General features: G+C 38.4%; 2 protein-coding genes across 4 annotated transcripts; both read left to right on the forward strand.

Moving 5' to 3' along the window:
- The first annotated feature begins 4,626 nt into the window (after positions 1-4,626).
- LOC118273737 (uncharacterized) lies at positions 4,627-7,529 on the forward strand. Of its 3 annotated transcripts, none has more exons than XM_035590886.2 (3): positions 4,627-4,790; positions 4,941-6,476; positions 6,615-7,529. In XM_035590886.2, the coding sequence occupies exons 1-3, from the start codon at positions 4,730-4,732 to the stop codon at positions 7,424-7,426; spliced, it is 2,409 nt and encodes an 802-aa protein (XP_035446779.2). In that variant the 5' UTR covers positions 4,627-4,729; the 3' UTR covers positions 7,427-7,529. The 3 variants fall into 3 exon arrangements, with proteins under 3 accessions (XP_035446779.2, XP_050555095.1, XP_035446770.2); XM_050699138.1 differs by having other exon boundaries at positions 4,941-6,089; positions 6,201-7,529; XM_035590877.2 differs by having other exon boundaries at positions 4,629-4,790; positions 4,941-7,529.
- Positions 7,530-12,679: 5,150 nt separating this feature from the next.
- Positions 12,680-14,151, forward strand: LOC118277160 (uncharacterized). The gene is made up of 3 exons (XM_035595873.2): positions 12,680-12,831; positions 13,239-13,370; positions 13,967-14,151. The coding sequence occupies exons 1-3, from the start codon at positions 12,774-12,776 to the stop codon at positions 14,110-14,112; spliced, it is 336 nt and encodes a 111-aa protein (XP_035451766.2). The 5' UTR covers positions 12,680-12,773; the 3' UTR covers positions 14,113-14,151.
- Positions 14,152-16,063: the final 1,912 nt, after the last annotated feature.

A 16,063-nucleotide genomic window follows, 5' to 3' on the forward strand; every position in this document is an offset into this window, starting at 1 on the left:
TATACCAGTGACACAACGTACAAAATTTTGTATAATAACCTTATACCTTTAAATCTCTGAAAAAAGTAGAGAACCATAGAAAAAACTAACGTCACGCCTTTTATCCCCGAAAGGATTGGCAGAGGTGCTTATTACGACATGTAATGCCGATATACACCCACTTTTCACCATTTGTGTTATAAGTCCCATGTAATAGGGGGTGAGCCTATTGGCATACCTATGTATACTGGAGACAATTCCAGAGTCCGTGTACTACTAAGAAATTTTGGAAAAACCGAAAACACCCCAGTAGTGCTATAGAAATGCTACGTGCATTTCTATAGCACTACTGGGGTGTTTCATAAATATATCACTATAAATATGCATGTTATAAGCCCATGTAACAGGAGGTGAGGTTATTTACCGGCTTAGTGCCATTAGTGAGGAATTCTCAAAAATCTGAGTGGAAAATCAAGCCCAACATCCCTTAATCGACAGTGTGAATAATCGTAAAGTGACAGACATGTTACTACGACTGTACATTAATTATACATACATAATTATCAATTGCAATCAATTACAATGATAACTAGAATAATTTACTACAATCAAAGCTTAAGGGCTAGTCTATTTCTTTAACATTTACATTGAAAAAAAAACAATTTCGATTTCGTCAATGTTTTTGCTAAAATGAGCTGACTCATCATATCTAAATATCAGCCACCGAGACCTCCATAGCTGGACATGAGGTCCTCCAGATCGGCTGATTAGAAGCAACCGGCATTCAGAACTGACTGTAACAAAAGATGTATTTCATAATACAACATAACTTTACCTTTCTGGGTAACGAAATGAAAATTCATTCTGACCATTAATCCATTAATGGTCAAAAAGAGAAAGAAAGGTTTTGTCTTAAAATGTATAATTTCAGCCCATGTCTTAAATTATTGAGTGTTTCCAAATTCGCACAGTAACCAAAAATGGGTTAAGTAGACTTATTGAGAGCAGAGGATTCATAAAATTCTAGCTATATTGCTATAGAAAATTGATCGTAATTCCTACTTAATTGGAGCTTATGTACTAGGTATGTACACAAAAAATAAACCAGAAAAAAATATGACGCACTAACAAAAAGTGCTCTATATTTACGATAGGTTGGCAAAAGAACATGCGTACGTATCACCTGATGGAATTCAATTGGTGCCGCCCATGGACACCCGTAACACTAGAAAACATTACAAGTGCGTTTTAAGACGTAGAAAGCAATTAAACCCTTGGTAACCTCACTTATATGGCGACACACACACTGGTTTTCTGTGATGCCATGGCATAACTCCGCTCAATTGCTGGCCGTCATTCATGAATAATGAAATGCCGAAGCATAGCCAGTAAAGAGTCCACAATATTGATTCTGCATCAAGTATTGCTACCCAATTTTTTATATCTTATAGGATGGTGTATACCAATTTAACTGGTGATAAGCGATGATTTGGCCGAGAATTGAGTACACGTGCCTACATCTACTATAAGACTCTCTCGGAACTTGAAGACACCCAAGTTGTATTTTGTTTGTTTATGACTGCACGGTTGGCACGGTAGGTGGGCAACTTGTCGCGGGTTCGATTCCCGCGCGGAACATCTCTTTGTGTGAACCACATATTGTTGTTCCGGGTCTGGGTGTCATGTGTATGTGAACTTGTATATTTCGAAAACGCACCCACGACACAGGCACACGACACAATCGTAGTGTAATTCTTTTTTTTTCAGGAAACAGAATTTTTTCCTTAACAGCAATCGCATGTGTTATTCTGTTCCAACTGTGTGACGTCGCCACAAGATTGTACGAGTACAGCTAATTAATGTGCTCTCCAACGGAAGTGCTGCTTATCGATCGGTCCTTATCGATTGTTTTCGGTAAATCGATCAATTGTATGGTCAGCGTCAAATGCTTCATGAATAATGAAATGCAGAAGTTTCTGAGTAATTAGTAAAAAAGGATTTTGAAGTTGATTGACGAATTTCTACTTCGAAAATAGATATGTATGTCTAATATTGTACTTTGATCGTCTTGATTAAGATTATTGAGCTGAGTACTTATTTTATTAACTTTGCCCCACACTAGGATTTACTTATGTGTCGTGGGTGCATTTACAAACACAAAATTTCACATACACATGACACCCAGACCTGGAACAACAATCTGCGGGTCACACAAAGCGTAGTCTGTGCGGAAATCGAACTAGCGACACGTTGCACGACAGCCAGTTGCCCAGCCACCACGCCAACTGTGTAGTAAGTCAAATGTAAATAGAGGTCAGTTATATTTATGACATTGAACAGTTGGTGTTCCGGGGCTGGTCTATTCAGAGAACCCAAATTAACCCGATGCCTTACATGAAATGACGATTACATTATTTAATAAATCATGACAGACACAGTGAAGTAGAAATTCTACAACTCCTAGTCTTTCTCCCAAAAACAAAAGCATTGTTTTAAGTTTTCCTGCTTTTTAAAGAATCTTTTACTCCTATAATCCATAGTAAAAATAAGCAAAGGAAGATTGGTGAATCGATTGGCAAACTCTTGCATTGTTATCTCCGACTAAACACATTTTTAAGAAAACTCATCAGTTTAAAAATACCTACATTTACATACAAATATATTATAAAAAACAAAGAAAAATGTCCGATGTCCGCTAGATAAGTCTGCGGTCATTGATGACCCTGTGCTGTATCTAGTAAACAGAGTCGCAGGATGTAACTAACGACTACATAATACAAGCATAATATAATTATGTACGTTATCAAGGTCAAATTACACATCTAGAGGGCTTAGTATGATTTTATTATACTGTGGCGACACCTGACAAGTGACAGATGACAGAAGTCGCACATAGACTACCGACGAGCAAATCGTCATAAATATCCTGCATCGCACATGTGAAGTTTACGTGCGAATAAACATGGATAGAAATTCCCAACTAACAACAGTTGGGCAGAAAGCCCGCCAGGCATGATCACCTCACCTGGTTGGAGGATCCTCCTTTTCTTAGGGAACTTTACTCTCTGTTCCCTAAAATACGTTGAACACAGTTATTATATTCGGCGCTCTGATTGGCCTGCTTCAATTAACCGACCAATCAGAGGGTTAAACGCAGTGACGTATCGATTGCGTTTAATATAAAACAAACTTGTACTAGGCTATTTTGGCTGGCATTATTATAGCTCTTGCTTTATTAACTACCGTACCTACTATAGCTTGATAAGGTGACATTCAGGTGAGAGGTATGTATTCGAATTATCTTTTGTCTATCCAACTTCTGCCAACGGCTTTCTTCAGCTGTTTTGACGTGATTAACTAAACATACACACAAACTTTCGCATATACGAGTATTTTTTTTTTTAGGGAAATTCATTCAATGACTTCTCCCGCCTTGGGCAAGGTGAGAGGGAGTGTCAGACTCTTACTGACTAAAAACCACCCCGTTCCTTCTCCTGTTTTTCGAGCCGGAGCCCCGGTAAACCCGCAGGTAGTCCACAGTTCCGGATATGAGTATTATATTAGTAAGATTGTTCGTTGGTTGGTTAAGTTTATTTCTTTTTCTATGAATTTTGTATATGATTACTTAACTGTGGATCAGAGTTTTTGCGTGAACTAACCCATTAGGTTAGTTCGGTCGTGAGTAATTATTATTCCTCGTTAATAAACAAAATAAAACTAAAAACTAAATTTAAATCAAACGTCTTCATAACTAAATACTCTATTTGTAAGAATTTCCCATAGTAATAAGCAATTTTATGATTAAATCTACGATAAAATCTCTAAGTAATGCATAATTTCAATATACACTAACTTTACATGGTTTTAGCTCGGGCTGAAATAATGATGACTAGATGACGATAAAGAGTTATAGAACACTAATACTAATACTAATAAAATGCTTCGTTGGTCGAGTGATCGCAAGTGCGACTGCCGAACAATACGTCTTGGGTTCGATTCTCGGGTCGACCAAAGTATTACTGGGACTTTTTCGACATTTGAAAAAATTTTCAGTAGTAGCACAGAGTCTGGAATTCCAGTATACGGCAATAGGCTCACCCCTATTACATGGGACTTATAACACATATGGTTAAAAGTAGGTGTACATTGTATAGCGGCATTACGTGCCGTAAGGTGCACCTCTGCCAATTTCATTATACGTTGTTTCTAGCCAGACATGTTCCGTCTTTGACTGCATAAAATATTTTTTTTTATCTAGACTGCTAATACCTGTCTAGATTAAAAAATATACATATAATAGCTTTCGCGGTATTTCTAATTAAAAACTGAATGAATTCTCAATCCGTACACACAGCAGAGGAAACAACAAGGAAGTGGTACAATGAGAGTAAAACCATAACAATGCACAGTACGTATGTACTCTCTCATTCATACCGCGAATTAATTACTTCTCAATATATCGTACATCGGTTCGAGGGCTCAAGGTGATCTTCCACCAGACTGCATAGTTCAAGGATACCCAAAGACGAAGATGCTATGATATTTACTATCGCTTCTGACTAATCTTAACGCAACAAAAACGTTGACTTCACTACATTTATAACCTGTTGTGAGAAGTATAAAGCATTATAAAAACTAATCGTTTTTCCCGTACATACGTATGTATGAGTTCCTATGAACTTTGAACACGCTCAAGCATTTAATATAAAAGGATGTTAACGACTAAACGTCGTCAGTTTACGAAGGAATCATGAAGACGGTGCGTTCTTGCATCGTCCTCTGCCTCTTGTTAGGCAGTAACAATGCATCAGGTAATTGTTATGCGACTTTTTGTAATGAATTGCGTTCAAATATTCTCTAATAAACGATTATTAAAATGTACATAACTCATGAATACGTAATTTATATAAGATTGGTTTTTATTTTTTAATGTTACTTATTATCTGATATTTTTGTTTCAGTAAGAATTGGGCGCGGCTATACAGGGGGAGGCGGTGGCGGTGGCGGCGGGGGTGGGGGAGGATTCGGTTATGGCAGCGGAGGAGGCTTCGGCTTCGGAGGAGGCTCTGGATCCTTCGAAGGTGGCTTCGACGGCATCCGTGAAGGAGTTGGAAGTATACTCAGTGATGTGCAATCCGGGCTCACTGCCTTGGGAAACGCTGGTGCAAGTTTCAGCGGAAGCCTAGGTGGAAAAGGAAAATCAATATACACAAAATCTGAAGATGGAAAATCTGGAGGATTTGCCTTTACTGGCACATTAGATGGTGGCAAAGGCGGCTACGGCGGCGGCGGTGGATATAGTGGAGGTGGGAGTAGCGGCGGTTACGGAGGTGGCGCTGGGTACGGGTCCGGCGGAGGATCTGGAGGAGGAGGCGGCTTCAGTTTCGGAGGCTCTGGTGGACACGGAAGTTCTGGAGGTGGTGGAGGAAGTCATGGCGCTGGAAATTCTGGTGGACTCTCCAGTAGTGGTGGATTTAGTGGAGGACTGAATTTCGGTGGAAGTGGAGGAGGAGGATATGGCGCGGGTGGCTCTAGTGGTGGCGCAGGAAGTGGGATTAGTGCGAGTGGTAGTAAAATCAGTGCTGGGTCAGGACTGGGTTCAAGCAACAATGGAGGCAGTGGCGGTGGTTTTGGAGGTGGCTATGGAGGTGGCAGCGGTGGAGGCGGCGGCGGAGGATTCGCTATTAATGGAGGAGGCGCGTCTGGTGGACGTGGAAGCAGTTCTGGCAGTGGACATGGCCTCAGTTCTGGCGGAGGGCACGGAGGTAGCTCTGGGGGAGTAACCGGTGGACTAAGTTTCAGTGGTGGATTTGGTGGCAGTGAAAGTGGAAGTGGTGGACTTAATGCCGGACACGGAGGAAATAGTGGCCGCGGATCTGGCGGTGGAGTTAGTAGCACTGGTGGATATGGTGGAATCAGTGGGGGTGGAGGAAGTGGAGGAGGCTATGGAGGAGGTTATGGAGGCGGTATCGGCGGAGGCCTGGGAGGTGGAAGCGGTGGCAGCAGTGGAAGCCACAGCAGCAGTGGTGGTAGTGCAGGAGGGCTAACTATTAGTGGCGGGGGTGGCCTCGGTGGTGGCCACGGCGGAGGCTATGGCGGAGGCCTAGGAGGTGGAAGTGGTGGCAGCAGTGGAAGCCATAGCAGCAGTGGTGGTAGTGCAATTAGTAGCGGAGGTGGCCTCGGTGGTGGCTACGGTGGAGGCTATGGCGGAGGCCTAGGAGGTGGAAGTGGTGGTGGCAGTGGAAGCCACAGCAGCAGTGGTAGTAGTGCAGTACCGCTAAGTATTAGTAGCGGAGGTGGCAACAGTGGAAGCTATGGCGGAGGCCTTGGAGGTGGAAGCGGTGGTGGCCTCGGTGGAGGCTATGGCGGAGGTATCGGCGGAGGTTATGGAGGTGGAAAAGGTGGAAGCAGTGGAAGTATCAGCGGCAGTAGCGGTAACACAGGAGGAGGCTTTACCGTTAGTAGTGGAGGAGGCCTCGGTGGCGGACATGGCGGAGGCTATGGTGGAGGCCTCGGAGGTGGAAACAGTGGAGGCCTTGGAAGTGGAAGTAGTGGAAGCTTCGGTAACAGTGGTGGAAGCGCTGGAAGTATAGCGATCGGTAGTGGAGGTGGCCTCGGCGGTGGCCACGGAGGAGGCTATGGCGGTGGTATTGGTGGAGGCCTCGGAGGTGGAAACGGAGGAGGTCTCAGCTTAGGCGGTGGTGCGACCCATGGCAGCGGCAGTGGTAGTGCAGGAGGCTTATCAAGCAGCAGTGGAACAAGCCTTGGCGGTGGCCATAGCGGAGGCTATGGCGGCGGCGGTGGTGCAGGCTACGGGGCTGGCAGCGGCGGAGGACATAGTAGCGGCGGCGGCGGTGGCTCTCTTGGTGGTTCCTTTATGATTGGACTCGGAGGTAGTGGCTCAAGTGGTGGTAGCCTCGGAGGCAAAGGTCAAGGAGGAGGAATCGGAGGTGGCAACGGAGGAGGAAGCGGTGGAGGTTATGGAGGAGGATTTGGTGCTGGAGGCGGTGGCGGTGGCGGCTACGGAGGCAGCAGCGGCTCTGGAAGTGGAAGTGGAGGAAGTAACTTCTTGTTTAATGGAGGTTTCGGAGGGAGCGGCAACTCTGAAGGCATCGGCAGTGGAAAAGGCTATGGCGGTGGAAAAGGAGGCGGCGGTGGTTTAGGAGGCTTAGTGGGTAGTTTCCTCGGTGGGTTCGGAGCAGATTTTAGTGGAGGCGGCAGTGGCGGCGGCGGGGGTAGTGGCGCTGGAGGATACGGAGGCTCGTTAGGCGGTGCAGGTGGACATGGTGGTCAGGGTGGCGGTTACGGGGGCTCCAATGGAGCCTTCAGTAGCAGTGACGCTGGCAGCTCAGCTGGTGGGTACGGTGGCTCCGGCGGCTATGGTCAGTCAGGCGCCTACGCCTCCGCTAAAGCATCAGCCTCAGCGAACGCTGGCAGCTACGGCTAACACTCGTCTCAGTTCTATGAACATAGTCAGGTTCTCACGGCCATATTGAATGAAATCAAAGTGATGTATAAAGTCAGTAAACGTATTTATAAGTTCTTTTAAATGTTGTTTTATTTGACTTTCAAAACATTCTTACAACTCACATTAAATGTACCTGTGTTACTTTTACTAGAATTCAAAGCATACAAGGACTAAATCTAAGTAGGTACTCTAACATTAGGTTTCTTCCTTATTGATTATTTATTACAAATACATTAGACACTCTAATTGTGACTATTGAGTTTTTAGTCACCATTTTATTCACATTTAGTGTAGAAGCCAGTACCAAATTTCAAGCTTAGTACTCAATAAAGAACGAAACACACAAGTAAAATTAATTTTACTAACAAATATACACTAGTAACTTTGTGTTTTTATAAAGCAGTTAATAAACACAACGACGAAGCATAGAAACAAAACCAATCGTCGAACAATAAATAGTTGAACTTCTTATGTCAATGGAAAACCAATATTGCTTAACATAAAGTCCTCACAATTACCTGTACTTAAAATTATTGACATGGTTAATTTTGTCAGACATAATTACCTATATTTCTTGTTAATTTTAATATATTATTATTCCAAGGTTATTATGATCACCTAAAAATAATCCATCAGTATACAATACCATGAATTTTTTATCAGAATTAAATATTAATGGATAAATTTGAGTTTACTCATCAAATAATATGGAAATTATGGCCATGACTGCTCGAGCAGGAACTCTTTGGTCGAGCAGGAACTTAACTCGATTCTTATGGACAGCATCAACCATTATTTTGGTTATAAATAAAGTGATTTTAAAATTTTCAACAATGTAGTACAGTGTAGGTAACTTTATTTAGGCTCAAACGCTTCTTTCATTTAGGTATGTACCTAATGATGCAACGTCACGCCTTTTATCCCCAAAGGGGTAGGCAGAGGTGCACATTACGGCATGTAATGCCGCTATAAAATGTACACCGACTTTTCACTACATGTGTTATAAGTCCCATGTAATAGGGGGTGAGCCTATTGCCATATACTGGGCACAATTCCAGACTCCATGTTACTACTGAGATTTTTTCGAAATACCGAAAAAAGCCCAATATTACTTTGTATATACTTAACATTTTATTAAAACGTGCTACTGTTCTACTTATCCATTAGAAATATGTAGTTACAATAGGTCATAAAGTCACATCTACTTCTTCAGGAAACAAAGGTCTAATGATACACCAAGTACTACGTAATATGACCATGTACCTGCAGTGAACCGTATACAATTTACATACTGTGATACAATCTGTACTGAAGGACATGACTAATATTAATTTTATTCGTTAAGTGGTTTAGTTGTTTGTTGAATGTGGAACAATTAATAACAAGGTATTTAGCGTAGTAATTTTACCGATCAATTAAAAAAAACAGGCGAAAGTTCAAACAATAAACGAGAATCCATTAGAGAAACTGTTTAGGACCATGATAATTGAGAATTTAAAAATAAAACACATTTCTTTTTTCTTGAACTTTTATTTATCTTAAATGGAAAACAACAGTTAATGTATGCTCTTAAAGTAAAGGTAGGCTTTTTAGACCGTTAAAGTAAAGTATAAACCTTCTCATTTTTTTATTAACTTTTCTTTTCAATATAATATATTTTATTTACAAAAATATAATCATACTTCTCAAAGATAGGTTTTTAAGTGCATGACCTTCAAAAGAAACAAAAAATATTACCTCGAAAACTCGTCCACAAAAAATCATGAACTGATCGATTCCTACGATAAGTACCTATTACCTACAATACATGGTAATTGTGACCCACAAAAACATCCCATTATTATAATTATGATGAACTACTAAAATTAACAAAAAACTTTGGCCATTATTCTAGAAGTTATTGATAAAATATTAACTGTTGAATGAATATTGAGTCGTTTTACTGTATAGATACGTATTGCACAACTCTTATTACTTTACCAAACACAATTCTAAGAACTAAATTCATAAAATATATTTATTTTCTATTAAAAAACTATTTATGACTTCATGTATCCATGAACTTACAACATGTATGAAACAAGATAGGAAAAACTAAAATAAATGGAATTCACAATGTATTAATAACAACCCAAAATATGACAAATCTGATCCACCACAAAAACGACTGCCAACTAAAGTGAATTCCTTCCCTTCAATTACTTTTTATTGGGAGTTCCTCAAGGTTCCGAACTAGGTCCTATGCATTTTTACTGCCGGAGCTGCGGACTACCTAGCGGGTTTACCGAGGCTCCGGATCGAAAAGCAGGAGAAGGAACGGGGTGGTTTTTAGTCAGTAAGAGTCTGACACTCCCTCTCGCCTTACCCAAGGCGGGAGAAGTCATTGGATGATTTTCCCCCCTCAAAAAAAAAATGCATTTTTACTGAAGCAAGTGTGAATAATCACATTTCAGGACATATTGTGTTTCATTACAAAACATTTATTAAACGATAAGAAAATTGTCTAAAAATTGCTCATATAAATCAGTAATTTTATGATTCCATTTAAATACTAATTCTTAAATCTGTTGAGTTTTAACAACTTACCACTGTACTAAAATTCATTTAATGATTACTTAGCAATTGTATCCGAACAAGATCGTTTTAAAGAATACTTAAGTATAATCATTAAATAAATGTCTCTGCATACAGCATTTAGTTTCCAGGAAATACTTTCCCTATCAACTCAATTAATGACATATTAACAATTTCATAGAAATAATTAACAAGGAAGACTTGCGTTGCTTTTTTACCATCATAGACTTGATAATGGTAAAAACTCAGTACAAGTAAAAAATCAGCACGTTTCACAGTAATAAAGGCGACATTTTTCCATGCTTTAGTCACGAGTAGCAGATAATACTGTCAATAATAATTGCTACAGACCTATTGTGAGCTGACATACTAATAGAATTAATAGCAATTATCTGCTGCACCTAGCAATCATTATAATCAATTAATTGATTACCATGTGTCTCCTGTTCCCATTTAGTAGGCGCTGTAACGATTTAATTATCACCTACTTGTATCTACAGATGATTATAGTTATCTTAGTTTTATTAATAACATGAAATCACACCTTTTGTTTCCTTCTCAGTTAACTTACGTCCAATTTCAACAACCTATCTATTCTGATAAATTGTTTCATCAGGTGTAGTTTATTATTCGGATCTTGTTGAGTCTCGAGCGAATTTCCGTGCGTTTAGGCGTTTTAGCCATACCTATTATTGGAAGCAAGTATAACAGCTCACGCATAGGACCCATTTAGTATTTTAGTTTTAAGTAAAATTTCCGTGATGCTTGGCGACTGGGCTTCTCCTAGTTCTGCAGTCTCTTTTGTGCCGATAGGCTTAAGTCATTCTGTCTCCTGTATTAAATTCACCGAAGGAAGTGGAAACTATCGTTTTCTTTTTCTTCCTCTAATAACATCTTCTGATTTGTTTCGTTGCGGAATCCAAGGCAGTCATTCATGTCTCTAGGACGCGCCGAACTTCAATGTTCCGGTGTTTTCATTTTTGTATCTACTGTAGATACTGGCTTATAGGAGTTGCATCAGTACGGGAAGTTGTGGCTTGTCCCAAAAAAAAACCCATAGTTATCCTTAATAAATGGACTACCTGACACAACAATAATTATTAAATACGAATAAGTAGTTCCAGAGATTTCTACGTTCAAAAATACAAACAAACAAACTCTTCAGCTTTATAGAGATATAAAAATATTAGGTAGGTAAATTCCTGTCGTTTTATAACTGGCAATATACAAATGAGTGGTACATTGCAACAAAATTATCCACAGGAGTTACCTTTTCTTTAGAATTTAGATTAAGTATTTAACCACAAACTACATACATAAAAAGTTTGAAGTAATTCCTAAGAAAATTAAATCAAATAAAAATCTGTCTGTGTATATCTGTATAATATTTTTACTCGTAATCATAATCGCCACTTACGCATATCATTAGAATGTTATATAATCCTTCCGCAACAAAACGAACCGGTTGCCAAACTTTTCATACCATTAAATATAAATATGTATAATAATATAGAGTACAATTAGGCGATACTTTCCGGAAATCTATACTACACTAACAATACAATATTTTTTTGTTTTTATTCCGCTTGTATATGTATATCAGCACGATCTCGACAGGCAACAAAACACTCGTCATATGCTTTGCTCGGAGCATCTTCAGAAGTCGGCGGCTCTCGCAGCTTGAGCTGCATAAAATAAATCTACAAGTGGAATAAAAACTAAAAATTTATTGTAAGTATTAGTGTTAGTGAATTTGTAAAATGTTTAAAATATCATCATAATTTTAATTTGTAAGTCCTATTAGAATTTCAAATTAACAAATACCTAAATTAATTTATCATTCCAATAACGAGATGCATCGAAATGTCACTGAGTAAAATATAAAAAGTCCCAAAAAAGTTAAACCAGATTACCTACATACCTACCTACCTACTAACTTACACCTACACAACCAAAAAACTTGTTTAGAGTTTTAATACCAAAAAAATTATATTACTGTCGGTTTGTAGGAATCATAATTTTTCAACCTCATCTAGAGCTGATAAAAATTAAAGAACATTGTGTTAAAAGTATTAATCTATTTTTGAGTTAAGAAAGGCTTTTAAATAATTTGCTTGTCGAGGAGAATAATGATTTTTTTTATTTATTAATTTACATCAGGCAACGAAGGCCCATATCAATTTAAGACCCTTCAGACCACCACAGATTGAACCCAGTAAGGTTAATGCCCGGGACCATGCGATGCGGGATGCCAGACTCCACCGAGACTGCTGACGACTAAGCAGATTACCGGGACCCAGGCTCAAAGCAGGAGTAGGAATGGGATGGTTTTTTACTCAGAAAAGTCTGACATTCCCTCTCACTTCACTTGGGAGAAGACACTTGGAGTGACCTATGTTTGATAATGGACGTCTAGAAGTTGATATAATAAAGATGATGATTAATCATTCATGTTTTAATTTGGTAATAAACCACATAATAATTTTGTGCTTTGCTCACATTCCATTCAAGTTTTGCAACATTTTAATTTTCTTAATACAAACAAAAAAGTTAGCATTATTAGCATTACTATTTAGCATAACTAATAGATGCAGATTTCCTTTTGAATAATTTCACTGGGGTTTTTAATCTAACTGGTTAGTAGAAGGAAGAACCGGGGGAAATACCTAGTGGTCGAATTTAAATCAAAAGAGGCAAATTTTTCATACGGCAACCAGTTCCGTTGAAAGGTGCACGAATCCATTGTAGCAAAATGTTGCTTGGCACTGTGTTCCTTATGTTGTTTCTTACTTGTGTTAACACTGCTCCAGGTATGTACTTTTTATTATCATTATCTATAATATAGATTATTTTATCTGCAATATCAGTTTTATGCATTTGGGTATCAATTTCACCATAAATATGTCTTTCATTGTCTTCTTTACTATTAAGTATCACACAGATAATACTTTTGCCATTTACTCAATCAATAAAACTAAAATTGCTTTGATTTTTTTCTGTTGCTTTTGCTCTTATCGTTTTAATATTGTAAAAAATGTTTCTTCTTGAACAGGTTTTTCACCTGTGTCAAACGTTTTATTGTATGTTGATTTTTGTATCATAATAATCAAACACAAATTCGATCCAACTACCTTATTCTTTGTATTTTCAAATGTTACTATCGTTAAAACCTTATACTTTACCTTCTTCAATCAAAATTTTATTTTTCTTTTTTCAGACCCGCGCCATACCCAGGTGACTCTCATCCGTGACAGTTTACTTGGCTTCAACTTCGAGGGAGGAGACAAAAAAGCATCGGGCACGCTTGACGGGACCAGAACCATTGACATTGATTTACCCGACGAAGCTGGTAACATACACTGACATAATATCTATTTTTTTTAAGATGATGTGGGAAAGTGTAATATTGTTAACCTTACAATATGTATGAGACGTTTTCCGTAAAAATCGTGAATTTAATATTAACTTTAGAGAGCAAAACGTACCCTCAGTACGAATTTGCTTTAAGTTTAAAGTAATCAAAATGAGCATGTTCGGCGCTTTGATTGGTTGATTTTGAACCAATGGCTGTTGATGAACGTAAAGCAAAGTCATACTAAGGTTACTGTTATTTTTTTTATGAAACTTGCCGGTAATCGAGCAGACGTATTACCTGATGGTAAGCAATCGCCGTTCATGGACACTTGAAACACCAGAGGCTTTACAAGTGCGTTGTTGTTCGGGAATGGGGATGGGGAAAATTAGAAAGGAGAGAATTGGGCCTCCGGTAACCTCACTCACACAACGAAACACAACGCAAACGATGTTTCACGTCGGTTTTCTGTGAAGCCGTGGTATCACTCCGGTCGAGCCGGCCCATTCGTGCCGAAGCATGGCTCTCCCACACTTAAATGTTATACTTGAATAAGAAAGAAAAAGTATATAATAAAGAATCTTTAATTTCAGCTGATAAAGCACCAGAGATAACTCTACTCGAGAACGTGAACTCCGGCGCAGGGATTGCTTTGGGCGCCAACGTCGATATAGACGCCATTATTGTTGCGAAGGACAAGTTTCTTGCCGGGAAGTTTCCATTCTGGAGAAAAAGATAAATTTGTGAATTCTATTTAAATAAAATCAAAATCAACCTCTCTTAAATTTTAAGGATCCCCCAAGGCAAAATAGGTGACACTTAACGATACCAATCTGTAAGTAATACCTAAAGGTAAAATGTTAGTTTTGATGGTACACGTTAAGCAACTCTTAGTTAAGAGTTAGTATAGAAATGGTTGGTAAATATGATCATGACAGCCTGTTTTACCGTCTTAAATTTAGTACCCGATAAACATATGTGATAGTACGACAACAAGCTTATTTATGTATTTCGCTTTTAAGGTGTTTAAAAATAATAAATATTTTCTTTTTTAAAAAGGATCATGTTTTATTTATTTTTTACCCGCTCCATAAATGCTTGTTTTAAGTCTGAAAAATACTATGTTAAAAACCGCATCAAAATCGGTTCACTCAAACGCGAGATAATATCGCACAAACCTACATACAATATGCAGGTTAAACTAAGAAAACAAAACGATTAAAAATAACTTGTACGCAGAAAGATGAAAATTGTACAAAAAATATCATTTGTTTTGTTGTTATACACACAAACATGCAGTTATAAAATTGAAATAAATAACATGTTTTATTAAAGAAATATGTACCTACCAATCATATTCGTTTTTTTTTTCTCGTTTTTAATAAAACCTGTATTGTAAGCTGTGGATTCCAAAAGGAGAAATGTCTTTTTATTATTATTTTTAAAACTTTGTCCTATGGTTTTTGGTACAGAAAAGAACTGACACATTCTGCAGGTTGGCCCAGATGCTATTTCAGGCGTACAATGATACTCTAAATTGTTTAGTTGAATATGGACAAACACAATTCACAGTAAATACAAGGAAAATCTTTTTCAAATATTTTTTAGAAGTATTCTAAGCACCTGCTTCACCACCATCAATTATTCATAATTATAAGTAAACTTATATGACAGAAAGTTGAGATAAATTAGGTTTTAAATTCAAATTTTTCTCCCAAACGCACGGCATGTCGCAAAGAGCTAACAGACCACCACAGATGAGGCCCTGTCGGGCTGATACCCGACCCGGAGCTGTGGACCTGCCGGATTACCGGGGCTCCTGTTCGAAGAGCAGGAGTAGGAACAGAGTGGTTTTTAGCTAGTAAGAGTCTAACACTCCCTCTTGTCTCAGCCACAGCGGGAAAAGCAACTGGATGATATTCACCACTCAAAAAAAAATACTTCAAATGGTTCTGGTACCTACATAGCAGCTATTCAGACATTGTGAAACAAAAGATAAATCTTTTTTTTTTGTAAGCAAAGCTGTCTAGTAAAATCTGTTTTACTTTGTGACACCAGTATTTTTCTAAAACATGAGTAATTCCTAAACCGTCTACATATTGATACTAAAGCTACCAATGAGGATAAAAATTCATTTTTTGTATAATTCGGAGATGCTGGGGATCATGTTACGGGTGGTTGACTTAAATAACAAACATAAACCACCATTAAAGAAACTCGTTTTTAATACATTAGTGAGCATTTGAGACAATCTGTTTGTTTGTAGATATAGAGTTATTAATAATATCCACTTCATAGAATTTACAACGATATGTATCAAATCATTAAAGCTAATATAAAACTCCAATAACATTATCATTTCCAATTTAAACTACGGACAGATATATTTCTCTAAGGGTGCTTTTCCACAAAAAATGTGCTATGCTAATTTACTGTGGATGCCTTTGGCTTTCAACAATTATATTCATTGTAGCTTAGCACTGGTGGCAACGGACTTGTTGTTGACACCCCTGATGTCGCCTAAGACGGGAAAATTAATTGGATGATTTTTTTTTCCGCCACTTTCTAGTTTTATATAGTGCATGCTGTGAAACTCTATTATTGGCTTAAGAGCCTCATGTCACATATACCATATCATGTACTTAGAAAGTAAACTGTAGAGTTTCCTATAAATAAATAAATAAAATAAA

This window comes from Spodoptera frugiperda, chromosome 15 (genome assembly GCF_023101765.2).
Source record: "Spodoptera frugiperda isolate SF20-4 chromosome 15, AGI-APGP_CSIRO_Sfru_2.0, whole genome shotgun sequence".
NCBI classification, from domain to species: Eukaryota; Metazoa; Arthropoda; class Insecta; order Lepidoptera; family Noctuidae; genus Spodoptera; species Spodoptera frugiperda.